Source organism: Mycteria americana, chromosome 8, assembly GCF_035582795.1.
Source record: "Mycteria americana isolate JAX WOST 10 ecotype Jacksonville Zoo and Gardens chromosome 8, USCA_MyAme_1.0, whole genome shotgun sequence".
In the NCBI taxonomy this organism is placed as follows: Eukaryota; Metazoa; Chordata; class Aves; order Ciconiiformes; family Ciconiidae; genus Mycteria; species Mycteria americana.
Genome location: NC_134372.1, coordinates 29,279,636 through 29,307,119, shown reverse-complemented (window position 1 = coordinate 29,307,119; position 27,484 = coordinate 29,279,636). Strand labels below are relative to the sequence as shown.

At 45.8% G+C, this 27,484-nt stretch overlaps 1 protein-coding gene across 1 annotated transcript in view; it reads left to right on the top strand.

Annotated features, from left to right (window-relative positions):
* Positions 1-27,484, top strand: part of NECAB2 (N-terminal EF-hand calcium binding protein 2) — an 85,962-nt gene that overhangs the window by 22,626 nt on the left and 35,852 nt on the right. The window contains exon 3 of the mRNA XM_075510552.1: positions 19,927-20,035. Coding sequence (XP_075366667.1) covers positions 19,927-20,035 — 109 coding nt within the window. The remainder of the gene's footprint in view (positions 1-19,926; positions 20,036-27,484) is intronic.

Genomic DNA, 27,484 nt, shown 5'->3' with positions numbered 1-27,484 from the left:
TACACACCTGGGTGGAGGTGACGAGCATGTAGGAACTCCTTAAAATGCCTTTGCGACCGCCACAGGCATCTTGTGTTACCCCCAGCTTGCGTTATTTCTCTTGCCACTCCACCTAAATCTCACTTACAGCTTCCATTGCTACTTCTCGCTCTCGGTAGCAGGACTTTCCTATGTTTGCCTGGGAAGCACGGTCCTTCAGGGGCAGCGGAGCAGATCCTGCGTGGAGGAAAATCACTGCTTTTGCCTCCCGCCTCCTGCCCTGGTGCCTTTGTGACGTCCTCTGCTCTTGGCAGTGTGGGAATAAGGGGCAGCACCTGGCTCTGGCATTGCTTTTAATTAGATATCTTCTACAGATCAGCTGTATTTATTGAAGATGGTTTATTATAGCTGTTAAAATTAAATAAGGCAAAAATTGAATCCAGAACAAATACACTGCTGCAAGTAATCCTTGTAATTTGCTATCGATTTTTGCCAGACAATTGTGAGAAAATATGTTCTGGCAGCCTGTGTTCAGGCAATTGGCCAGGAACAGCTATAAATCATGTGTATCTGTTTCTTCCTATTATCTTTCCCGCTCTTTTAAAATCCATGGGTTACCAGATAATATACATTGGAGAGAGGGGAATAATTATCTTACTGACTTGCAGTGGGGAAACAAATGTCTGAAGCTAAAACAATGATACATCCAGATCTGTAACTCCCAGCAAGGACAATCTGAGGGACAGGAATAGCTAATTTTTTTCCTGGGAGGATGTGTTAGTAAAGAGTGAAAACAGATGTTCATGGACATGAGACACAGGAGCCCGAGTGTCTTTGGTTTCATGCTTGGTTGTCTGCACTGTGGCAAGCTAGTGTATCACTCTAGAAAAAGCCCTCAGTGCTTTCAGAAAGTTTTACAGATGGAAATCATTGACAATTATTTTTAGAGTGGAAATTTCTCTTCTGTGACCCTGCTGCAGCCTCAGTGCAGAGGGGGAAACCTGCCTGTGTTTCAGCCCAGCCCCAGCCGGAGCTCAGCTGCAGGGAAAGATGCTCTGGCCGCGCTCCCGCTGCTGCTCAGCAAAACATTCGAGGGCTGGTACATGCTGGGCTCGGGTTCAAGAAATGACTGAGCCCAGGCTTTGGGTTTGGATCTGAGATTGGATCCTGCTGCCAAGTTTCGGCCTTGATTAGATACTGGTATTGAGGCACCCAGCCTGGTACAGTGCAGGCACAAGTGGTTTCAGCCCTCTTGTTACTCATTGCTTCCTGACCTCAGTCTGTGAAAGGGGCCAGATTTTGGGGCGCTGCTATCAGTAATGATCAGAGTGGGTGGCTTTCGGGCGCTTCTGGTGCTGGGCATGTAAACATGGGGTTTCTTTTCCTTAAGCCAAAATAATTGACTCCAGGAGTCAGCAGAGCCTGTGTATTCTTCAGGCACATCGTGCTTCGGTTACGTATTGCTCTGCTGTGCCAGCACCGAAACACAAGTTTGCACCTGGTCCACTAATAAAAATAAGTACGCTGAGACTTAGTTTCCTTTCCGAAGGATTTTCTGTTCATCATGGAGATGTTACTTTTCCACCTGGCTGGTTTGCTGGCTTTCAGACATGCTACACTTTGTTAAGCAAGGCTGCTTTTCCTTCACCTTTGTAGTACCATCAGTTTCTTTCTTTGTTTCCTTACACCTCCTTTGCCAGTTTCTAAAAATGGTTGAATTAATATTGGCTAATAGTCCAAGATTAACCGAAATCAGTCTATTTACATTAATAGGTTCCTCACAGTATAATATGCTTTTTGCTTTCTTAATCTGTAATAGACACACCTGTTAGGAATTAATATCTGATGCTATTTAGTGGTTTGTTATTCTTAATAGAGCACGGAGGGATTAGTTTTGGCTCTGCAGGAGATAAATGGGGCAATCCACACTCCTGGCAGGCGGGAGTAGCCACAGACCTGCCGTAGCAGCAAGCTGCACCAGCCGCAGGTAGCAAATGTGCAACACTCACCAGCTCCTGCGACTTCCCTGTGGGGTGGGGTAAGAGGAAAGGAAGGATGGAGGATCAGGAAGGGACCACACATGAATTTTAAATGATTCTGCCGGGGAAACCTGAGCGATGGGAAGGCACAGCTTGCCTGGCCTGGTTTCAAACTAGAGACCGGGAGTAGGGGATGGGGGATGCACTTCTGTCCCTGGCCTTTATGGATTTCAAACCTTGATTATATGCAAACATAGCCACATGCAAAATGGTCTTGTTATACTTTTGTAGCTGGAGTGATAGTGGTATTAATTAATACGCTTGGTATGTGTTCAACGGTGGGGTAAAAAGTGTGTACTATAATTGGAAGTTCTTGCTAGCACAAGACTGTAAAAACAAGATGAAATATTTATATTTTTCAAACAAAGGAACCAGACTTGTTTCCTTTGCCCTGCATCCTATAATCTAGTTGTTAGAAAACAGCAGAGTTTAGAGCTTGCAAAAGGAATTTCTAAATTGGAAACTAGAGGGGAAAATGGTTTTGTAGCATTTAACTGGAAGAAGAGTTAAATGAAAAGAAGTTATAAAAGTGGGACTGTACATAGTAAGGAATATTAAAACCACATATAACAAGAGCACCGTGAGCAGAAGAGATGATAAATGCTGAGATCCTGGGGAGATGAGGGGGAAAGGAACACCAAGCAGTGGGGGATGTTCTTGCAAAGCATCGTCTGCAAATGTGGCTCGAGCAGGACACAGACACTTAAAACTTTTCAAAACCAGTTGTTGCTTTCTAAATGAGGAGCCTGACATTTTAAAGGTCAGGAGCCAGGGAGAGGGTGACCCCTGTTAAGCAAATGCAATCAGAGACTGTGCTTACTGGCCTGGCATGTTCTTCACCTCAGGGTGTGCTGTTGCCTAATTGCCTAGGAAGACAATTTCTGTAGATGTTTCCTAAAAAGACAGATTTGCAATACCCAAATGAGGGGGGATACCTGATATTTTTCCCGTTTATCCTCCCTCTAGGAGAGCTAGTAAGGGGGAAGTGGGCAAAGAGAGACCTCATGGGAGTTTGAGGGTGGATTTGGGTAGAGGCAGGTGTCTGTTGGCAGGGGGGACCTCTCCGCAGACCAGGGCAGCAGTTAACAGCAGAGATACACCTTGCCTTGCTAACAGCTGGGGGCCGCAAGGCGATGTGTCCCGCAGTGGCTTTTTGGCATGTCCCTGCCCCATCCTGTTAGGGCAAGCTCCCCCCAGCTGCAGCCTCCTGTGGCTGAAGACTCAGGCTCTTCAGCACAAAACCCAGCTGGAGGCTGGCTACAGCCAGAGGAAAGATTAGCTGGGTGAACAGATCTGCCTTTTTTTAAATGCCAAGGACCTTAAACTGTGGGTCACTGGAGCCACTTGCTTCCTTCCTGCATGCTTTTTCTGAGAGCCCCATGCTGAACTGAGCAAATGGATTAATACAGCGAGCGACTGAATAACCAAGGCAACATAAAAGAAAGCAGTTTTCTTATATTTATAAATCGCTACAGAACAGGGCTGGTCCATTGCGGTGTAGGACGAGTAGGTTTTTTTCCCCTTTTACCTCCTTGTCTCCTACAATTTTGGTATTCAAGTTTTAAGCCCACAGTATGTATTTTATTTGCTCTGATACTTGGGTGTTGGGACTGCTAAACTGAAGTTGGGTCTGAATTATCAACACGCTATGCATTTGATCCTTTTATAAAACACGAACGAGGATTAAATGTTTCTCACAGCACTGCTATTGCAGCACTCGGCACAGATGTACAGGCTGATCTTGCGGTAGAGGCCGAGTTGTTCTGTAGCACAAACATCCCGTGGGACTTTGGCGGGTAGGAAGCCACCAAGCTGATCATCTGCGAGTGCCTTTCTCTCCACAACAGCACATCATCATCAGCGTGCTCCATGAGAGAGATGGACAAGCTTTGGAATTAGCTTCTCTTTAATTAGGGTGGAAATAGCAGGCAACAGCAAATGTTGTGCTATGTCCCATTGCAAAATGTCATCTCCGCCCTCAGTCAGAGGTTTCCTATGAATGCATGGCGCCAAACCCCGCAGTCACCCTGGTCTTCCTCAGCCAGACCTTGGCTTGTCTCTCCTCTTGGCTGGGAGGTTTGCTAAGGTTTCTCTGAAGGGAAACTGCATCACAGATTACCCTCAGATGGGCTCAGCGGGCCTTGCTGGGGTGCAACTCCTTCGGTCTGCTTGGCCAGCACTACCTCCTTCTGCTTGAGGCTTTGCAGTAGGTCTGAGCAGCACCATGACCCACAGCAACACCAACGTTTTTGTAAAGACTGTGTTTTGTTTCCTATATCCTAGATTATTCTTATGTCCTTTTTTTGGCATGTAAATAAGACACAAACATTTCAAACTTATGTGTGTACAATGAGGCAAACAGGTCCCTAAGGACAGGGGGTGGCTCAGAAATGCTGTTAACTTCACCTATAGCTTTGTGAACTGAACCAGTCTAGAATCCAGTTTGTGCTAATAGTTTGGAAATGCAGGTAGATTTAGTGGGTTTCCTGCAGGCAAAGGAGAGCCCGGAGAGCTGTGCTCCTCTGAGGTTACAACAACGTTTGTCTGCTTTCTGAAAAGCTTTTCCATGACAGGTTTGGCAATGACATGTGAGCTGTTAGCATGGGGAGATAGAAAACATCTCTGTAAACTGCTCCTTTGATGAAGTTCTTAGATGAGCCTTCTCCTGCACCAGGAAGCTTATTGCTTCAAATGGGTCCAATCTCTGCTAATAAATCACCTCTTCCACGCAACGAGGGTTTGATCTAACATCACAGGAGATATCATCAAGGGCTAAACCTAACATTTTCTATTCCATTAGCTAAAGCTCATAATGTTGAGTATTTCAAAGAAATACAGTGTTCCCTCAAGCATTTACATCGCCAAGCCAATCAACCCGCACTGAAATCTCCATGTGCAGAGCGACTCCTGATTTTTCTTTCTTGGTTGCTTGGTTGTCTTTACTTCTGTTGCAAGTCCCGAGCAGAACGGAGCAGGGCTGTGCCCCCTGTCTCAGGGCTCCCCAGCTTTGGGGAAAAAAATGTCAGCAATTTGGATTTCCTATGAGTAGCCTGTATAACGCTTCCTGGGATGGCACTTTTGTGAAATCTAGATGCTGTTGGGTTTTGGTGGTATTTTTGTTGTGGTGGTTGTTTTTTAAACTACAAAAGGATTCCAATGATTTTGTTACCAGAGCTTGGGAGAGGAGAAGAAAGCTCAAATGAGTGTGTTTTATCATGTAAGCTCTTGAGCATCACCGTAAGTGCTGGAGGCCCTCACTGCTGCCACATTCCTATGCTAATTCGGTTCCGCTGAAAACAGAAGGCAGTTCACGCTTCACCTCTATGTCAAACAATTTGGGTGTCTTGACTTTCATGGCCCACACTCCCTTTTTCCTCCTCGTTCAGCACAGTGCGTTGGCTTCCCAGCTGCTCGCTCATGCCAGCCTCCATCGCTTTCCCCTCTGCTCTCCCGCCATCATGCTCATGCTTCTCTTGGCATAAGACCTTAAAGAGAAAAGAAGAGAAGAGAGCAGAGGTTCCCTACGCAGAGGCTGCAAACGGTGCTGTGCTGGTGGGTTTGGACATGCCAATATATGACAGCACTGCTTGATGTGCTGGCCCCTTTTGCCTCACAGGGTGTCCCCATGAGTGCACCACCTGAATTCTGGACGGTGGCCTGGGGGAGGTTTGCATTGCAGAGGTCTGCGGCAGGGTCTGGCAACATCTCCCCGTGCTATCCATGTGCTGTCCCATTGGGATCTGGCTGATCCCAGCTTATCGGTCACCCTGGGAAAGGCTGCGTGCGCTGCTGCAGGTCACATAGCTGCAGCGGATGCTGCTGAGATGGTGTGGAGAAAATGTGGGTTCAGCAAAAGCTAAAGTAGCACACAGCATTAAAAATTCACAAAGGCTTCTCTGAAACCCAGAGAAGCATTTTAATGAGCTGCAGCAGGGCTGGGTGAGAGAGCAGGGAACCCTTCCCCAGCGCTGTGTTAGGAAACAGCCCCTGTGCACTGGTCACCCCATCGGTTTATGCATTCATGGTTCTCAGTTTTCAATGAAAAACTATACCAAAGGGTTCTTCTCTTCTTTTCATGCTGTCTTAGGAACTCAGTGGAAACTTATTCAGGTTTGCTGTGGAAAAGTAAAATAAAAATTGAGGGGCTGTTGTCAGTGTTCAGGGGAAAATGTTAGGATTGAACTGAAACAAAGCTGAAATACTTTGGGTCTGGGATTTTCAGATGTTCCTTTGAAAGTTTTCTTTAAGAAGAGAAGTCAGGTGACCCCATTTTCCCATGGGGAAAAAAAAAAAAAACCACCACAAAAACCTTGTGGGCATTTTTGCAATGGCTTTGTCCTTCAAATACTTTTTTCCTCGTTTTAGATTTAGCCAAATTACAGCGGGCTGAGCTGAACCGCAGAGCCCCAGAGATAGTGGCTGGGATGCTGGGGATGGGGGCTGAAAGGAGCCGACTGGGAGATGCTGGGGGGGGGGGGGGGGTCGGGGAGTGCTTCGAAACAAGAGTCTTGGGTTGATACACAACTTTCCCTCTGCCTTTCATGCTGATACTAAGGGGCTTTGGCTGCTTTTGCAATTAAATTGACGTGGAGCACATCAAACTGCTTTTCGCAGTGCTGTGCCGTGACCTACTTGTTAAACCAGCGCCCATTTGGTGTGGGTTGGGGCGTAGGCTTTTATTGTGCGGCTTGATGCTGCGGTGGCTCTTGTTCTTTGGTGCAGCTGGTTATTTTATTCGTCTTTTGTTTTAATGTATATTTTGTCATTTGTACTTTGTTCTCTAGTCTCTACAACATGTGGCATTGTGGAAAACACAGCAAAACATCTTTCCCCTCCCTTAAAACCGAAAAGTCTGATAAAAGTCCTCGGGTTTTTTTTAACCTACTTCTGGAACGAACAACTACAAAAAATAAACAGAAGACATATTAATGCTGCAGCTTTGTTAAAAGCTAGTTGCAGAAGTATGTGATTAAAGATGTGCTTGTTTAATTCACTGGAGCAGAAAAACATATTTGTCTTTTTTTTTCTTTGCAGCCTTTTCAGAGCAGATGCACCTTCCCTGCAGGACTGCTCTGCTTCTGTGCTGCTCAGCTGGTTTGCTGAAGCAAATGGATGAAAAAGGGTGGAAATGACCCACATTGTTTGGTTTAGAGACGTTAAATATCTCTGACAGGGCTGAGACACCCATCCTGCCCTGGACAAATAGCTGGAGACACTGAGCATAGGGCTTACATTTTTTCTGTGAAAATAAATGAGAAATGCAGAAGCTTATTAAGCGGGAGCATAAAATTAAGAGCAACTGTGCTGGATTCAGCCAGGCTTCGCTTGGCTGCTCTCCCCGTGCAACCCGCGGGGAGCCAGGACAGGCGGTGCTGGAGACCCACAGGAGCATCCCGCGAGGAGGGATTGCTCGGGCTCTCGTTTATGCCGAGTCCTGAAGCAAAGATTACCCCAAAAAAAGAATTTTGTGGAGGATATTTGGCTGTTGGAAAAGGATTTTCGCAGAGAGGGATGGTCGAACATGAGCAGTACTTTGGTTTAAAGCCTGAAACTTCTTCAACGGGAATTTTGAGACCATGGAGTTTCAAGAAATGAAATGTTTGTGTTGCAAGAGATCAGCGCTATAGGCTTACGCCTGGACTTCACAGTCCAGGGGTTAAGACAAGGAAGCAAGTTATTAATTATGCAGGTTCTGATTTGCCATTCAAATAACCTCTTGTCAGTCCTGGCACAAGGACCTGAATGTCCTACATGCTGCAAATGATAATGTAGTAGGGTAACTTTTTCTGCCTTCCGAGAATGTAAATGAGGTATCTGCTTTTCGAGTTAGTTTAATTTGCTGTCTTCATCTCTGCGCAGCTTGTTAGCTGAATGGAAAACTGTTGATGCTGCCAATGCAATCTGGATATTGTTTCACGGACTGCAGAAAGCGATGAGTTTGCAGTTCCCTAATCCATGGTAATTTGCTGCTAATTTGTCAACAGTCAACAACTCCAGTGGCTACCTCACCAAAACAGCCACAATGCCACTGCCTTCCTCTTATCAGTGGTAGTAAAAGGCCATTTATAGCAGTGCTTTTCATCCACTGCAAGTGTTTTGCTAAGCACAGAATAATGCTTATTTTACAAGGGCCAAACAAAGTCATGGTGTTACTGTTGCCAGTGACAGAAACCAGGTGAGGTTTCAGACTTGCCCGTGGCAGGGTGGCTCATTCCTGGCACCGGGAGACCCCTCCATCCCATGGGGACCTGGTGCAGCCATTGCACCTGGGGGCTGATTCTGGCTTGTATACTAAATCCTTCGGTTAGGTTGAAATGCAACTTCTGCTAGTGTAGATCAGGAAATCAAATAAAATGTGGTTGCATTCATAGCAAATTTTTTAAGCTGTCCTAGCACTCTGCTTCCTCGGGAAGGGTGTTGTGGTTTAGCCCCAGCCGGCAACTAAGCACCACGCAGCCGCTCGCTCACTCCCCCCCCGGTGGGATGGGGGAGAGAATCGGAAGAGCAAAAGTAAGAAAACTCGAGGGTTTAGATAAAGACAGTTTAATAGGTGAAGCAAAAGCCGCGCACGCAAGCAAAGCAAAGCAAGGAATTCATTCACCACTTCCCATGGGCAGGCAGGCGTTCAGCCATCTCCAGGAAAGCAGGGCTCCATCACACGTAATGGTTACTTGGGAAGACAAACGCCATCACTCCAAATGTCCCCCCTTCCTTCTTCTTCCCCCAGTTTATATACTGAGCATGATGTCATATGGTATGGAATAGCCCTTTGGCCAGTTGGGGTCAGCTGCCCTGGCTGTGCCCCCTCCCAGCTTCTTCTGCACCTGGCAGAGCATGGGGAGCTGAAAAGTCCTTGACCAGTGCAGCAACAACTAAAACATCTCTGTATTATCAACACTGTTCTCAGTACAAATCCAAAACATAGCCCCCTACCAGCCACTGTAAAGAAAATTAACTCTATCTCAGCTGAAACCAGGACAAAGGGCAGCAGCTGAAACGCTGCCTGTGGCTCCGGCCAGGGCTGTCCCTGGGAGAGGCCAGTGCCGTGGTACGGCAGCAGCAATCCCTGCTGAGCAGCTCCCAGAGGAGCTGGCAGCAGCACCGGCTCTGCTGTCGAAACCGTGCTGTGTCCAGGTTGAGCGTGGTGCTGCAAGCCCTGCTGAGAACAGCCTAAACCCCAGGGATGTCCTCTCCCTGCCCTGCCCTGGCCACACCAGGACCACACTTTTGAGAGAGAACACCATGCATTTTCATAATTTTTTCCTATTTTGTTCAAACGCTTGCCCTTTCCTTTTTCTGAAGCGAGTGCTGGGTGTAATGAGCTGAAAACACTGCAAACCCTACCCTGGTCCTCTGAAATATTCATCTGCACATTATAGAAGAAAAAGCAACTGAGAATGGCTGGTTAATGAGGAGCAGAGGGGGATTAGGGCTGTTTGGTGCCTGTTTCTGAGCTTTCCAAGAAATCTGGGTTTAATAGGCTGTTGCAGAGCTGGGGTGTATTGGAGTTGGTAGTGTTGGCCTCTGCTTTGGGTTGATTGAAACCTCCTGATATATCATGTTTCTGCCAAAGTTTAATGCTCGAGTTTGAAAACTTCTGTGCTGGCTGTCTGCCTGGAGCTGGTAGTTTCCGAATGTTTCAGCTAACACATTCCCAGCTGGGGCACGGCGCAAAATTACATACGTTGTCTTTCTAAATCTGTTTTCTGAGTTGTCCCCACTCAGAAGCAGGGACATTAATTTGGCAGAGGATGTCAGTATGATGCCAAGATCGATCTTTCTTGCTCTTCCAGTGAAATAACACCCAGATTTGGGCAACATTGTAGTCTTAGAGAAATGGCTATGTACACACTTTCTGGGCAAGCTTACTGCAGGTCTCAAGCCCCATAGGCTGGGCTCTGCTATAGTCTATTCTGCTGCAAGTATAGTATGTATGGTCCTCTCCCCTCTCTCGTCAGAGGGCTGCCTGTTTTGCTGCTCTTTTGGGAGTGAGAGGGCCCTGTACAGACTGCAGTGTGTTTTAGGAATGTGTGAGAAGTTACTGTCAGTAAGCGATGATTTTTCTCCACGTGATTTGACTTAAGATGAAGAATCTGCTATCTAGAATTTTCTTCTTTCTCTCTTTCCTGTTCACCCTGATCTTTGGCAAAGCATGCATGTGCTGCAGCTGTCTAAGGAGGCGGAATGCTGGGTGAGCTCCATGGTCCGGATTTGCTGCTCACCTCAATGCACAGAGCTGTGGGGCTCCTCATCTTTGAGCTGCTCCCTAAATCCGGTGGGGTACCTGTGACAGCTGCGCCAGAGCTGCCATGCCCATGCTGTGGCTGCTCCAGCACTTTCCCGAGATTATCAGTCATACTCTCCCGGTCGGACTGGGTGCAGGAGGGAGCTGTAACTCCGGGGTCTGCTTTTCAGCAAAAGGAGCTTTTGACTGCCCTCTCAGAGAGGGAAATGAAGTGATCTTCTGATAAGCTTCAGAAGTGACATTTTGAGTTGTGCCTACAGAGGGACAAGTCAAAATGTCCTCTTGGCTGCTGAACACAGGAGGAGGTCAGGCACTGGTGTATGTATTTGATCTGTCCTCAGGTACCCTGGAGAGAAGGGACTCTGCAATACTTTAGTCATGGTAGCTTCTTGGAGGCTTTTTGTTCAGATAAAGTGAAGGTAACCTTGAGTCCAGGAATGCACGAGCTCCCTTAGGCCCCATCTCATTGTTGCAGGAGACCTGAAGGAGAGCATGCCGAGTGCTGCCATGGTTTTTCATCTCTGCCCATCTCCCCAAGCTTTCTGCCTTTCAGTGTATCCAGTGTGATGCATCTGGAGGAGGACTGTGGCATGGCAGGAGTAAGAGCCTTGCAACAGCCTGAAACCATGCATAGCTTTTGATGTGCATTGGGGAAATTGCAAAAAAGTCTCCCAAATAAACCCACTCCTCTGCTTTGATGGTGGCAGAGCTCAGTGGCAGATTTAAATATCTCTCTGTGATTCCCAGGCCATCTCTTTTGTGCATACAAAGAAATACTTAACCTTGCAGGGAATTATGTATAACACTATGGCTTGCTGATGCATAGAAATGAACTATTTGTTGCATACAAAAATAGCAGCTATACTATTTAATATTTTAATATATGTATCCAAATATCAGTTTTTCTCCCACTATTTATTTTACTGTATTTTTCATGGTTTGTATTACTTCCCGTGCAGAATAGTCATTTTTAGGGCACTGTAGGAAGCAGGTTCTCTTCTCTTTTAGCAAGGTTTCCTTGGGAGAATTTTGCCTTAAATGGAAGGAGGAAGTTTTGAAGTCAGGATTTACAACTTTGGGATTGCTGGAGCACGGAGTGGTCTCATGTTAACGACAAGCTGTGCTGTCTTTGTGTTTTATTTCCCTTTTAGATCAAATGTTTAGAGAGGCTGTCAGTAGCTTGTGGTTTGACCAGAGGTTTGGTAGTGGAGAGCTTGCTGGTGTTTTTGAAATGCAGCATTTCAGGAGGGTGACTAAAGAAGGGGTCTGCAATAAGGCTGCCTGGGCAATAAACAGAAATTTTCAGGATCAAGTGGTAGGGATCAAAGGTTGATGATATTTCAGCCACTTCTCTCCATACAATCCCCTCTAAAACAGAAATCCTGGTTTTGTACAACTGTATCTACAACATCATTGCATGTTATGTCCAAGAGTTCAAAAAGGAAAAGATGGTGGGAAGTGTGGGGAGGGAAGATGCTGAAGGCACATTAATGGAGAAGGAAGGCAATGTTTGGGATGATAGAGAAAAATGGGGCTGAGTAACGATGGAGACAGCAAGGCCGATGTTTGAATACATGGAGAATCAAAGCCTTTGGGAGAGAGAATTGGGTTCTCTGGGTCAGGAGGCTGCAAGCTCTGCACAGGAATCTGCTGCTTTGCCATGCTGGCTTGTGCTTGTGTAACTCACAGGGGAAACAGTTTGAATGGGCAAATAAATTAAAGGTGCTAAAAAGCTATGGTTGTTCAAAGTCAGTCAGCCATTTAATAGCACCCAATATAAAGGAGACAGGCTGAGGCCAACTGAGATGAAAAATAACTGAGAGGCAGTGGCAGTTGTATGTCTGGAGCTAAGCTGGGTCTGCTGATGGCTGTAACAGCTTGGAAACGGGGATCTCCTGATGGGGGAGAATGAGGAAAGGGGGGAGAAGGTATGTCCCCAATCTCTTTACATTTATTTATTTATTTATTATATGCAGTATGTTTATGGTATTTAGCCCAGAGGAGCCCTGAGGTCTCCTGTGTGCTACCACACTGACCAGTAAATACCCTTGGTGCGCATCCATCCCGGCTGCCTCCCCTCCAGCCACTCTCAGCTGCCCAGGCTGGAGCCCAAAGGCAGGCATCAAGAGTTCAGGTATTGCCTCTTAATGTGACCTATTTACCAGGAGGTTGCTTAGTGCAAGCTACGGTTTCTTTTCCCGAATGTTTTCCCACTAGCCTGCCCTGCGCTAGACCAACATGCTCATGTACAAAGTGTCCCGGAGGCCAGATCACCTGTGGTTTTCATAAATTATTACAGAGCAGCAGCACGTGGAGGGGCTGACTCAGTATTTTCTTGTGCCACTACAGTTGTGAAGCACGTGTACTGAAATCAGTAGTTGACATTCATGTCCTTTTTAAATTGCAAGAAAAGAAATCTAATTAGCAAGAGGAAGACAAACAGGTTACCTCCTGTTTTCCATAGGAAAATGGTGGATTAAGAAAGCTTTGTGGACTACTGGCATCTCTGAATCCTCTTCTAAATGTTCAGGTAGGGTTTGTTATAGCCTCTGTTAAGCAGCAATTGCGTTGAACCTGGCCAGGCTATTTGAACCCTGGGGAAGTCTGATCCCAGCATTTAATTTGTAAAGAACCGGGAATTTCTTTGGAAGACGTTCCTAAATAGCTGTGATAAAACATCTAAAGTCAATATATTGGGTGAGTGCAGAAAAAAACCCACTTAAATCAGCTCATTACAGCAGGGTGAGGATTATCTGGGAAACTGAAAAAAAGTAGAGTCTTCACAAAAGACAGTGGGAGAATATGTGCTATATCACTCCTGCATGTCTCCCTGCCTACCGGCCTACATTTGATATCTTTCTATAGCTGCTATTAAAAATAATTTCAAAATTACTTCTAATTCTAGGATGACAAAAGGCTTGATTTGATTATAAAAGCTGAGCAGCTTGGGGAAAATTTTGACATGTAAATGGACGTTGCTGGATGCCCAGGCTATTTCTGGTGAGAACGAGGTGCAGGTTTCTGACTACAGTGGAAATCCCCACTTTTCCCCGGGGCAGGTCCTAAAAGGAAGATTGCCAGCCATCATCTGCTTGGTACATGCATACTCATCATCCTAGACAAGAACCAGGTTTTAAGTCATTCCTCAACATCTTATGCTGACTGATGTGGTCATTTTGAAATGAAAGTAACTTTTCCCCCTTTTTAAATGGAAATGAAAAGGTTAACCCTGGCACAAAAAGGAGTCTCAGTCCTTCTATATCAGTGTCTATGAAGGATTTCGAATATGCACCAGTTCCAGTCATACCACAAAACTGCATCATCTGTTGCAGAGCAGAAAGAAAAAGACCAAAATTGACTTAATATTTTGTTTGCTGAACTCCGTGCTTTGATACAGAGACAGTACCTTCAAATTACTGAAGAAGAGCTGATCTTGATTACTGGGGTAAATGACTGGGGAGGGGTATTGGCTGACTTCTTAAGAGATGTTCTTTCATTTGCTGTGTGCAACTTACGTCTTTATAAGGCCTCATCTGAGCATGGGAAGGAAAGATGTCCCGGGAAGATAAAAAATCCCAAAGGTTTGTATTAACACACAGCAAAAAGAAAATGGTGATGCTGAAAGTAGAGCTGCATGTGGCATTTGCCACTGGGCTCTGGTGCATGTGCACAGCCTGCCCCGGAGCAAGGAGCGCTGCGGGTTGTGCTCGTGGGAGCTGTGGTGGGGTCACTGGCAGAAGACAGGAGATGCCACCTCAAAACTGTGTCAATGGCAAGAAGAAGAAAAGCATTTATCAAGTGTTTTCTAATGAGTTGAGTAAGCAAAACCCTAGCTCCTGAAGTTCAGTCCCTGGCTTTGTTTGTATGGGAAACTGTGGCTTCTTCTGTCCCAGCCTTTGCATTCCTGTCCCAGCATCAACCAGTCGGTCCTATCAGTGATCCCAGCTGGCATTGGGAAACGCACAGGAGTGTTTAAAACAAGAGATTATCAGCTGTGATGGAAACATCAATCTGTCTCTCAGATTATCCGTGCAGATCACTTGGTTGTGGTACCAACCCTTGTGAAAACATCTGGGCTGGGCATTAGTTACCTTTCAAAAAAAGGTGATTTTGTAGTAATTCCTTTACTAGAAAATTACTATAATTGTAGCAATTTCCTTTTAATGATGTGTGTTACATCTCATTAGCAAAGATGTTTGCAGGGGCTCCGTTCTAGTGGCGATAGCACCGTCCTTGTAAGGAGCCACCAAAACATGGGCTGTGCTGCTCATGCAGCGCTCCTGTGGCTTCGCAGCTTCAGCCAAAGCTGGTCGTGAATCACCAGGCCTGCTTCCGACTAAATTCAATTGCCCCTGAAGTAACACTGTGATACTGGAGTCAAAGTGGGTGGATAATTTTCAGCTGGCTGCCGAGGAGCTGCCGATGACTGTGGGAGCAGATCGGGGGCTGCAGTGAACGCACCCCTTCTTCAGCCAGCAGAAAGGTTGTGCGATGCCGTGCGAGGTGCAGTCACAGCCGTTCGGTGGTGCAGGGGACATGGCTCATGAGCTTGACATGAGAGTGGCAGCTCAGCAAGCCTGATTTGGGATCCTCCAGCAGCCTCCCCAAAGCCACAGATTAAGATGTTGGAGGACATCAAGACACTCATCAAGAGAGCATCTAGGTAAAAATAAACAATGTAAAAAAACCCACACTGAATTCTTCTGACAATGGCAGATGAAATGGCTTTCTCCAGGCTTAGGAGCCTATTTGCTTCATTATCCTTTCCCCTGTTCAGTATGACTTCCCCTTGCAGCCGATTCTCAGGGTGCAGTTCCCAGTACCTCCGGGTGTATCTGTGTTACAGTTGGAGCCACGGCACAGGGAAATGGGGCGATAAGCGATGGGCTGCCTGCAAGTCCCGCTTGAGTGCAAAAATGCACATATGAGTGCAGTCCCGCTGCAGAAATCCCAAAATGGGTCCAGCTGCCTGAACGTGGAGAACATCCAGCTTTCAAGGCAGGTTTTGCATCTTAAAAACTCTGTTAAAAGGGATACTTTGAGTTCTCACATTTAGTGTCCAATCTGCTTCTTTCAGATCCATCACAGATCAGATCTGTGGACCTGGAGGTAATTTTTTCTAACAGCCCACGACTGAAAACTCAAGTCTATATCCAACTTCATTTAAATGAATAAAGCTGCTCCCGCTGACTTCTGAGGGGACTGGATGAAGGGGCCAGGGTAGAAGACAGTCCATGTTCTCGCTGGCTCGTGTATCTGCACACACACGCCCAAAAAAGAAGAAAAAAATGCAGTTGTCATTTTTATTCACAGGCCACAATAAAATCCAATTTGCTTACCCATAGCTCTGCTGGCGCTTGCACACTAAGCAGGGCTTAAAGCAGTTTAGAACTCATAGAGTAACAAAAATAAGTAATGAAATATATTCATAATATAGCTAGAAAATATATGAGCAGTCTCAACCTGATGTAACTGAAAACAGATTTAGCAAACTCAGGCTCAGAACCTTATTTTGTAGATGCTTTAAGCTATTTGTATCACTGAGTGAATTTCCAAAAACTCAGCCATCAGATTTCATATATTTTGGACAATGTATGATCTTAGTTTGATTTTTCCTCTGGCTGCATTACTGGGTGAGAACAACCTGATTTGCGAGTTAGAAGGCGTATAAACCACCTCTAGACTCCTCAGATTTTCACAATGGCAAATGGAGCAATAACAAAATCCCAGTTGGGGCTTTCTGATGTTCGCTGTTATACCCTGCTCTCTTTGGTTAGTTTTAACTTTGATAACTCTGTTTGGCTGATAATTTGGTTTGGTCTTTGCCTGTGATTGAATTATTTTGAAAAGCTAGCGTCAAATGAAGATTGCTCTCTCAGGAAAAAATGATGACAGAATAGCTGTGGCCTGATTATCTCTCTTCTCAGCCGATGGGTGCCAATGTAGGCGACTTCTAGTTGGTAGTGTTTGTCCTTGCTGCCAGCTTAGGTGTTGACTTCAAGTACTGGGTTTAAAGTGGAGGGGGGTGAGTAGGTGAAAGAAGGTTGTCTGCCTTTAGTGTGCTCATCCAGATGAAAGTCACAAAGACTTCTCTAGATCTTAAAACTGATGGAAGCTTTATTTTGTTTAGTGATATTTGGTGTGGAATCTCAATTTTTCCATTATCCTTCCTATCAAAAGTAGCTACCTAGGGTCGAAGTGTCCCCAGACGAGCTCCTACAGGGCAGGCCATGGGCGAGGTTGAACTGTACGATTGACGCTGCCACTCTGGTATGATGCCTGACAGTTCATTTGGAGAATTTGTAACTCTCGCACCCAGGAGCTTTCAGCAAAAAGCAGGTTTCTGGGAGTCTTATCCGTTCTTTGGCGAGCACAGACACTTCCGCTTTCAGAAAAATCTTGCTTTTCTGTGTCTTTCCTGATAAGGCTGCTCCTGGAGCACAGCATCTCCATCAGCTCTTATCACAGCACCCGCCAGCAGGTGGACCTGGTGTCGGTAATGTCGTGGTCAATCCTGCTTGTCCAGGATTTTCTACCATTTTAATTTTAACTGCCAAATCCCAGCCCGGTCTGCTTCCCCTTATCACCCGAGTTCCCTGAAGGCTTCCTTGCCTGCTAGGCTCCAGCAACCTGAGGCTTTCAGGCTGTTTCACAACTATAGATATGCAGCTCAAGGATTATCTTGTTACTCTGGAAGGCTTTTGCTTTGTGTGTTTGCAGACAAGTATTCCAGCTTGTATTGAATAACGATCAGCTTTAAACTGACTGGTACTTTGTGGTGTTCTTTGTTGGGGGATGAAAATCTCGAGCACTGTTTACGAGTAAAGTTTGTACTTTTATTCAGATTCCTGCCAGGTGCCAACCAGTTCTGTGGGGTCTCCAAACAACAAAAATTAAATAAAATTCACTGTCATCTCCTCCTCCTTCTAGATCCTTCACCCATGCTGTATTACTTTGTGCTGTTAAATGCCAAAAGCATTTTGAAGCATATTGGTACTTGCCTTCCTCTTCTCACCTGCAACTCTGGAGGCTGTGAGGTAGGAGTCGGAGCAGTATTTTGGCACAGATTTTTAAACACCAACATTTCAGAGGCTGCTGCAAAAATGCAGCCTGGCACGTGTTACTCAAAAAAAATCAAGCAAGAATAAAATGAAAGAGACAAGTTATAAGATATAAACAGGTAAAGGAAAAATACTTTTTCCTTAAACTTTGAGAGAAACACCTGTGTGTCTTTTGGGGGTGAGTGAACGGTAAATTTGGATTAAAGTACTTCACTGAAAAAAATTACTTGATTTTACAATTTCTCTTTCCCAGTAAGTTGATTTATTTGACTTCCCTGGGAATTTAATTCTGCCTGCTCTTTCTGTGGAAAGACAACTTTGAGGTGAAAGAGCACTGATTTAAGGTTAGCAGGAATCGTACCCTCGATAAAGAACTGTTTAGCGCTTGTGGGATAGAAATGCTGTTATCCTTTTGATCTTGATGCTTGAAGACATATATTCATTGCCAGTCAGGATCAGGAGAAACCAAACCTTGATCTTGACTAGGATACTGCATAGGAGCACCTGGGGTGGAGGTTTCTCATCCAGTTGTGCAATATGCAGAGGTGGAGATTGATGGTGTGGATGGGGCTCTTCCTCTGGGCACTATCTTTTATCTGCTTGAGCTAAAGAGTGTCACCACTGGGTTAACCTCCAGGAGACACTGGTGGGATGCTTCAAGCAATAGGTACTTGTTAAAGTATTTTCCCCCTGCCAGATGCTTTAGTTTTCTGTAATCAGGAACAGACAGCAAATTTGGGACCCATCCTCTGAGCTGTGCATTGGTATTCTGCACCCTGCCTGCTGCAAAGGGGTCACATTTTGGGGAAGGCAGGCAGAAAAACAATACAGGCAGCTGGGCACTCTCTATAGCCATTGTGGTGCTCTGAAAATGGTACCCTTTTCACCCAGTGTTGCTGTAGATTTTGTTCTCCTGCTGCATTCTTTTCGTAATTGCCAATTAAATAAGTATCTTGGACTCAATTTATCACTGGCCTAAATTTGTCTGTGTCGGGCAAGGGAAACTGGGTTAGCATTTGGCAATGCAGATATGTTTTATGAGCAGCAGACTTATTTAGTTTGGGGAAGAAATATTGATGTGTATGTGGTAAGTTGGCTAATATTGTCCTCTAGCATCATTTCCTGAAAGAGAAGCAACAGGGTTTAGAATTGATTTGATTAAATAATAAATGATACATTCTCCTACTGCAAAGTAGGCAGCATTTCCAGTCTATGAATCTTCTGTGGATATGAATGGAAAGACTCTAAATAGTATGTGAACGGGGATAGTTATGCCCCCCTAGGCACTGCTGCACACCAGAGCTGTGTCAGTGACTTGAACAAGAAACTTGAGGTAAATTAAAGTTTCTTTAGAGTTTCTTTTGTCTCTCTCTCGTTGCTTTATTGCTGAACTTCAGACCTTCTCAATTCCAGCTGTGGCTTTAAAGACGTGCTGTACCTGTCCACAGCACACAGTGAAAGGCTCCAGATTTAATAGTTAGGCATAACCCTTTGTCACCTTATCAGCCAAAGTTGCAAAGGAGTCCTCCTTATATCCCCCTGTACTTGGATTCGATAATTTTTTTCCTTTGTTGGTCATTTAAGTAGGCTGTAGTAAGCCTAGTATTAAATTAACGCTGGGCCAATATATAAAATAGTATGCAAACTGTATGGCCAGATTTTTCAAATCTGGATGTTATTTTTCAATCTCTGAGTTGAGATCAGAGACACGTTCCCCCAAGCACTGGCTATCTGCTGGGCCTCTTTGTACAGCTGGAGATGAGGCTGCTAAAGTGCCTGTGCACTTCTGGCCAGAGTCGGTATCAAAAAAAACATTCAAGGATGAGCTTGGAGCTTGCTGCTGAAATTACAGCAAGTTCCTCTCTAAGTGCCCAGGAGAACATTATTAAACCTCTGTCTTGTGATTCCTTCACGTGTTGGTAGGTTTGCCAAAAGACACCCAGCAAGCTGTAGCCCGTATGGCCAGGCAGGTGGATTCTGTGCATCATCAGGTCCCTTTAGAGGTAAAGGCACAACATTAAGGTGACACAGTTCTTGTGTGTTTAAACAGTTGACAACTGAAGCAAGATGTCTTTTTATGCTTGGTAGCTGCTATTTTGTGTTTCTGTCCAGAGCTGGGAGATGCACTGTGTTGGAGAAGATGCAGCTGGGTGGAGGTGGCAAAAGATGCTGCTGGGTCTGTTGTTAATTCCAGCCCTGGGTCTTCTCCTATCTATTATATGTCCCTTAATGCGCATCCTGCATCATTTGAACATACGGTAGACAAAACGCTCCATAATTTCTTAAATGTAATTCAGTTTTAGGATGAAGCTTGCAGGCTTTTCCTCTTCAGGCTTGAGTCATGCTTTGGGTTAATAGTCCAATTAGTTGCTAATGGCCAATGCATCCATACCTAGGAGCAATGAAGCGTCGCCTGGCTCCAGTGCTGCTAGGTCCCACCCTGTGGCCAGTGAGCTCTGCATTGGTTGAGGGCCAGTTCTGCAGAAGCACTTGGAGATAATTTTTGGTCTGAATCTTTAAATCTGAACATAACTCTTGATTTTCAGTCATTGTGACCCTCACTTTGCCTGTTCCCTAATGGCAGCTGTGTTGCTGTTTGCAGATGACGGGAAGCTCTCCCTGGAGGAGTTCCAGGCCTTTTTTTCTGATGGGACACTCAACGAAGAAGAACTTGAGAAACTCTTTCATACCATTGACTCCGACAACACCAAGTAAGTTCCCTGTGCTGACACGCCCCTATTTCACAGGGCCTTTGGATCATGGCGTTAGTGTGCAGGGGCAGTGCTGTTCCAGAGAGCTAAGCACCACAGGGGCTGCAGGGGTGCAACTTGCTTTGCAAAATCTCCATTTCTGCTTGGTTTGTGCCTCATCGTGATGGCCACTATGACTTCTTTTGTCTTGATGTTTTTTTCGGGCCATTTTCTTTAGTGCAACCTGATCTTTACAGCATCTGAAATGATACTTAGCTTTACTCATGAGGGCATTTAAATCGCTCTTCAGCTTTTCCACTTTATCTAAAAGCTTTGCTGTGCTATAAAAGGTAACGGTGCAAATCTCTAAGCGTTGTCCTATCCAGCTGTTTTACACACAACAAACTGGAATGATTTGTGGTCTTGTCTATTTGTGATCTTGTCTCTTTGTCATCTCTCTGTATCTCCTGCACTTGGACCACGTCTACTTTTCCTCCCATCCAAAATATCCCCTGGTGCAGTGATCACTCTAGCACTTAATAGAAATGAGCCCCCTTCTCTTCAAGGTGGAATTCAGCTGCGTGGAGGCCAGCCCAAGCCCTGCAGCCACTGTTGCAGATGCTTTGCCTCTGCTCTGATTCAAGCAGCCTGATGCGGCTGTACTTCTGTCTGTACAAAGGCCAGGCAAGGCAGCAAGGGCAAGTAGACAGATCCATGAGCAGCACTGCGCTCTCTGCATCGCAGCTGCAGTAGGAGCAGGGAAAAAATGATGGCAGAGGAAGGTGTGCTTTAGTGTGCTTTAGTTTTATGTTGCATCAAAGTTGACACTAAATATGGCACCTGACTGCTCTCGCTGAGAATCAAGCTTTTGCAGGCTGTGCTGAGCTATCAAATTAAGGTGACAAACTGGTTAGCAGCCCCTCCGCCTGCCTTTGCCGTCTACCTTTGCCTTTGCGGGGTCTGAGGTGTTTGTGAGCCCCCTGACAAGTGTCTGGCACCGGCAGTGTTCGGGACTGGCACAAAGCTGCGGGGTCTGCGGGGTGCTGGTGGGAGCCTCTCCTGCCAGCAGTTAGCAACGGCACTGGGCGCCAGCACAAAGGACGCAGCCTACTGGTGTATTTTCTCTTTCCTAGAGGAACTCATCTTCAAAAGCCTGAGTAGTTTAGGCTGTTTGGAAATACAAACGAAAGCCAGCTTTGAGTCATATTCCAATGTGACTCTTATTCCTCTAGAGAGAAAAATTCTGTCCAAAAAGCAGATGAAAAGAGAATCCAATTTCAAATGAGAAGTCTTGCAGTAAGTGCTTAAAAAAATAAGTCCGGTTAATTATAAAGCCTTCTGGCAGCAGGTAGACTGAGTCTTGCCCTGTGAGTGGTGCATGCTTTGCTACCCATCCAAAATATCCCCTGGAAAGCAGTGGTCGCTCTAGAGTGTGCTGGCACTAAAGCAGCAGATGTAAAACTCATCAACCCGGTACAGGGGCTGCTGCTGAAGATGTTTCTGAAAGCAAAGTAAATGTGAGGTTTCTCAAAATCCCATCTTTTCAATGTGTGTACTTCCCAAAGTTTATTCCAAGAAAGACTAGCTTGGTATATACTAGTCACTGAATAATTAATCAAAGGAACTTAAGTGATCTTGTTACTAAAATTAGCTGAGAATGATCCATACCTTCTAATGGTTCCTCTTCAATAGACACTAGATGCTGCCTTACGCTTTGTGGGCCTGTTTATTGAGCTCGAGGCGATGCTCCCAGGTGGGCTCTCTATAGACTCTGGGACGTGGGTGCTCACCTGCCTCTCTTCTGAAATAATTTATAGCATTGCCTGAGCCTATCAACTTTCATCTGGCCTTTGAAAAAGGATGCAAGACAGCTGATATGTAAACTGGGGTGTATGGGGGTTAGTGCGTGGATGTTTCTTCTGGCCTTCTTGAAATGGGAAATTGGACTGCAGTTCATTTTTCTTGGGGATTGTAGAGAACCTGCAGCTTGGTCCGAGCCTTAGTGAGGGATGTCTTCTAAACTGGACAGAGAGAAAATGTGCCATTTCTAAATGTCCTGCAACAGTGCTGCCTGCAAGCGGGGTCTCACTGAGCAGCTCCTGAGCGGGGCAAGAGTTCCCACAATTCAGTAGTATTTTTCTTTTGCCAAGCTGACTTGATCCAGTCATCAATATCCATTAGGGACCGATACTTGCACAGAGCAGTGTAGCATCTGCTGTTCTTGGCTGGAAGGAAAAGAAATGAGTTGGTCACCCTTCCAAGTTAAATCGTTGCATGAAATTGGCACTTGCTTATTGATTTGGAAAGTATAGACACCTACAGCAAATTTATCATGTTGGGGGAAGAAAATATTCCTCGTTTTTTATCTGCAAGAGCGCTCTCAGTCTCCAGAAAACCTATCTCGGAGCTGGGCTTCCTTCTGCAAAAGTGCTTTTCACTATGAAACGAGTAGTTGCTTGACTGCAGGCTTACATCTAGTACAGTCCTTCAAGTTGTGTGTATGCTCTTCACCTTGCCGTGTCTTTTGTTCTCTGCACAGTAAATCGGCAGGTCTGTGGGAGGTCAGGCAGGAAAGACGCTGCCTCCAGCCTCCTGCATGCCTGAGCACTAGGGTTGCAATTTTGAGTGCTGCTGCCACTGAGCAAGAGGAGTGGAGTGGAGCTTTCATTTTTCCATTTTACAGGGGAACATAGAACAATATTAACTTTATCATTCCAAAAGGCTGTTTGAATGACAATTATATGCTATTTGATAAAGTTTATTTATTTTTAAGGCTGTTTTTTGGTACTCTGTTTTATCTCTGTGTTTTTCTCATATTGCCCATCATGTTTGTTTAGTGTGCAAAACAAAGTTTGCTATTGAAATTACATTACAGCTAGAGTAGAAAATGAAGAAAATTATGTTCCTGCTGATTATTAGTAATTGCTGTTACCAACCAAATTACAAACTGTTGATTCCATTTCCTGGAGTATTTTTAGGAGCAGGGAACTGCCTTACTGGAGTAGACAAAATTAATGTCTGTACCAGTTTCTTCACTTGCTTTAGTTGGGAAGACAGGGGAAGGGAGAAAAGTTGGGCAGATGAGTGGAAGATGAGGTTGGTTATGGATGCAGGAGTAGCTGTACTGCTGCAGGGAGACAGTCGTGACACGCTGCAGCTGGAGCAGTGTGTGCTGCTGTTGCTTAAAACGATGATCAAATGGCATTTTTCTCTCCATTGCTCACACTGGCTGCCCTCCTTCCCTCTTCCCAACCGGAGCGGGAGGCAAAAGCAAGATGTTGCTAGGTGGTTTTTCATTATTGGTTTTAGCTGCTATTTCAGGAGTTTTCAGCAGTGCTTTATGGGGAGCTGCCTGAAGATTAATGGGGAGGTAATGATATCTTACTATTAATATCAATACTACTGGAATTGCACAAATTATGTGTATGATATGTACACACATATATTTAAATATGTATATTTTGTTTAGTGGCAGATCAGGGCTTTATAAAACATTAGATTGATGTTCACCTGGGAAATCCTGTTATATTTGCAGAATTATCTACACCTTTTCTTACCTTTTCTAACAATATGTATCAATTTTAAAAGGAAAAAGTCATTGCAAATGGAAAGTCAAACAGTTTTAGGGTCATGAATGACCAGACGAAACCCTCTCAAAATGTTACTTTGCTACTGGACAAAACTTGCTTTTCTGACCCACAGTTCCCATCTTCTTCCAGCTCCCTGGGCCAGTGCTTACGCCTGCTCTGCATCCCCTCGGAAGGAAGGAGCACATCAGTCCTTGTGAAAGCAGGGGGAGGTCACACATGGCTGTTGACCTAACTGATTTAGTCCTGGCAGGGGATTTAAAAAATTCCTTTTTTATCTCGTACATTTTTCATAGCTGCAGAGGACAATCCCTTGGGGAGAGACCCGCTCACTGGAGCAGGACTTCTCCAATGAGCTGTACAGGTCCATTCACAAGGAGCCAAGAACACAGCATTAGCATTCTGCTGCTCTGTTGTTTATTATCTCTTTGCTAGGGTTATAGCAATTCTTTTAATTGCTTTATTTCTCCCCTCCCCCCCCTCTAAATGAGCTCTTCTCTCCAGTGGCAAACACTCGAAAAGGTTGGAGTGTGCATGTAGGATAATTAACAGGAGCGGTATCTCTTCTTAGAAGCCCTTCACAGCTTCCCCAGACTGTCACATTTGCTGCAGGATTGTGACAAATGGAGAACCAAAGACAACCAGGTTCTCCAGCCTGTGCCGCATTCGGCAGCGTGCCGCCTCCTGCCCTTCCTGGTGGTTACGCATGGCTGTACTCGGGGGGGCAATGACGGAGGGACAATGTGAACCGTCAGATGCTGAACAACATCCTTCCTGGAAACATGGAGCCACCTTCCTTCCTGACCCCTCAGCTGCTCAGATACCACAGGGAGCTGCATCAGAGTAATTTGGGTCGCTTTGGGGTGCAGGGATGTAGTCAGGGCAGCTACCAACCCGAGTGCTGCGTTCAACCCCAGAGCTAGGGAGGCAATGCTGCTCAGGGCCACCCTGGAAGCAGGGAACGATGCTGATGAGCTTCTCTGCCTGTGCTAATTAGCCCCGCCGCCAAGCGGAGCGTGTCAGCCCAGAGAGCGCTGTGCTGGCACAGCCGTGCTGCTTCCGGCAGTGGCTTCAGCTTGAGCATTTCGAGAGACCCGCAATGCCAGTGCAGACACGGCGGGAGCCTTTGGTGGGAGCTTTTGCAGGGAGATGAGGCGTACCTGACCCTGCACAGGGTGCTTAAACAGCTGCAGTCTGAAGCGTAGCTGCTGGTGGGAGCGATCTGCCGCCTGGCAAAGCAAAGCCGGCTGAGGTCTGTCCAGCCCCGGGCGGTCACGGCTGGGACAGCTGCTTCTCAGGGCCCGGCTGCGAGCGCCTCTTACTTAAGGTTGATGGAAGCAGAGCAAACGAGGAGGGACAAATCTGTATTTCACTGGATGTTAATTGTGCAGGAGAAGCTGTTAAGATCGTGTTAGAACTAATGAGGGATACAAGCAAGAGCGAACTGTCTCCTGCAGTTGTGCCTTGCTGGTTATGGTGTGTGTTTTGAGCTGGAGGCGGGCGTGCAGAGCATCGGTGCCAGTGCCGAGGCCTCTAAGAGAGGGAGGGAGCATGGCAGCGTGTGCTCCTTCCGTCCGGCCTCCCCAGTTCCCTTCCTCCTCTAACTCAGCTAGGAAAAATCCCCCCAGGTCTTGTCTGATTTCTACCCTCTGCAAACATCATCAGGGCATTTGCAAGGCTCAAAAACTCTCAAAATTGGGCTGAGAGCTTGCAGGAATGAGTTTTACTTCTCTGTAACTTTGATTGCATTGACACTCGGAGATCAAAATTGTTTTACATGAGACCCTGTGCAAACACATAAGACGGTGCCCGTGGCTATGGAGCTTAATGCTCCACAGTGGTGAGCAGCATGCAAAGAGTGGGAAGAGATGCTGGCAAGGTGCTGCTGGTGTAGCCGGGCGTCCGGACTGCTGCTGTTCCCCATGAGAGGAGCCGAAGGAAGACACCTCAGTAGCAGCCCTGCAGCTCTCTGGCTCAGTGGTACTCTGAGCTCTGAAAACTCCTGTTTTGGTGTTGTATAAGAGCAATGTGGCATTCTGGAGGGGTCAGAGGCAAAGGCAAAGGAGCTCAAAACCTATTTCCAAGTGAACAGCAAGCAGCGAATGGCTTGCAAGGAAGCTTGATGTGTGCAGGCTAAAGCTACGCCTTGTGGTCCAGCTGATAACCTGGGCAGAAATGGAGCTTCACGTCATCACAATTGAACGTAAGGTTCGCAATACCCTTCTTCCAGCACACAACCCTGCTCCAGACCTAGACACCTTCAGTACCTTTGATCATGCAGCAGCCTGAGGTCCTGCTCCAGTAATTATTTTCCTCTGGTGGAAAAGGTCTGTTACCACTTCGTTTGGATACCACAGTCCCTCCAGGCATACCCTCTGAGATGCTTTGCCTTCCCACAATCTACATCAGGTCTGGTGTACTTTGGCATGAGGAGAGTCCATCTGATAGAGTCCGCTGTGGGCTTTAGCTCATGCTGCCCATGCTTTTCTCCAGGCCTCTGCAGTCCAGTTCTCTCAAAGTTGAACAGAAAATACTTTCACTTCTTGGGCAAGGAACAATGATGATTATGATTGAGTATTTTTTTTCCTGTTTTTTCTCCCCCTCCCTAATCTTGGCTATTTGCATTGCAAACCTGATTCAGTGGAGTGCCGGATTCGTCTGGGAGCCGAAGCCCACGCTACGGAGATGGATGTGCCCATTGAAACCAACTTAATTTTTGAATATTGAATGTTCTCAATTAGCTCTCTGGGAAACAAACTATGGATGGTATAATCAGCTGAGAGTTTGATTAACTGATTCAAGAGACAGTTCTTGTCTCTTCTGAAAGGGACAAAATGATTGCACAAAAATTATATGTCTGGCTCTAATTTCTGGCTCTCAAGAGCGTGGGCATTTGGTGGATTTTGTTCTTTCTGTTTATGTGGAAGATGTTTTTCGAGTCCTAGCTTTTCTTCTCTGTGCCGACATGTCACTTATGCTATACTGTGCTCTACTTTTCATTTAAGTGAAGAAATACTTGGTGCCAAAGCTGGTGCTCAGCAGCTGCATGCTGATAGAGCTACAAAGCATCTTAGGCTCACCAAAGAAAAGGGGCTTTAAAAAAAAAAAAATAATCACTCACTGGGAAGGTCATCAGGAGAAACATGAAGCTGGAAAAACTGCACAGAAACTTGTTTGAAAAAACATTTGAGAACATTTTTCTGTTTCTAATCTTATTTCCCAGGTGTTTTCCCAGGCAGCCTCTCAGCAGGGTCCCTGGAGGGAGCCTGTTTAATACTGGCAGCAAGGCAGATTGGAGCTGGGAGCAGTGGGCTGGTGTTTACTGCAAAGGGTGAGGAATGGGGAGGGTTTATCTGTGCAAACAGAGTGGAGAAGTATCACACTGGAGGGTTTTCTAGCTGGGACTGGGGCTCGGCAGCTTATTTTTTGGACTGGGCAGGGCTGTTCTGCATCAGAGGTTTTCTTTTCTAGGGAATGGAAAGATACTAAGATCTTGCATTAAAACCATAAAAGTGACTAAGATATTTGATTCTAATCAGCTGCTTGTGTTTGAGTCATGTAGGCATTCAAAGAGATTGTAGCATTTTGGTTTAAGCTCCAGTCTTACAAATTTACCCGTGTGTTTTTTCTGAATAAGTGTCCATAGGGCACCATGATCAAGCAGCTGCCGCTTGGTACGCAGAGCAAGCTGTCTGCCTTGGGACTGAATCTGGGGAGAGGTTTTTTAGATCATTTTTCAGTGGCAGGAGAAGAGAATACATGAGAAACAAAGATATTGGGAAAACACAGGCAACAGCGTACAGGGATTGCCTCTTGTGTATCACATATCCCAACTATCGCGGATCCCAACCTGCACGTTTGTTGCTCTGATTTCTTCCTCTCC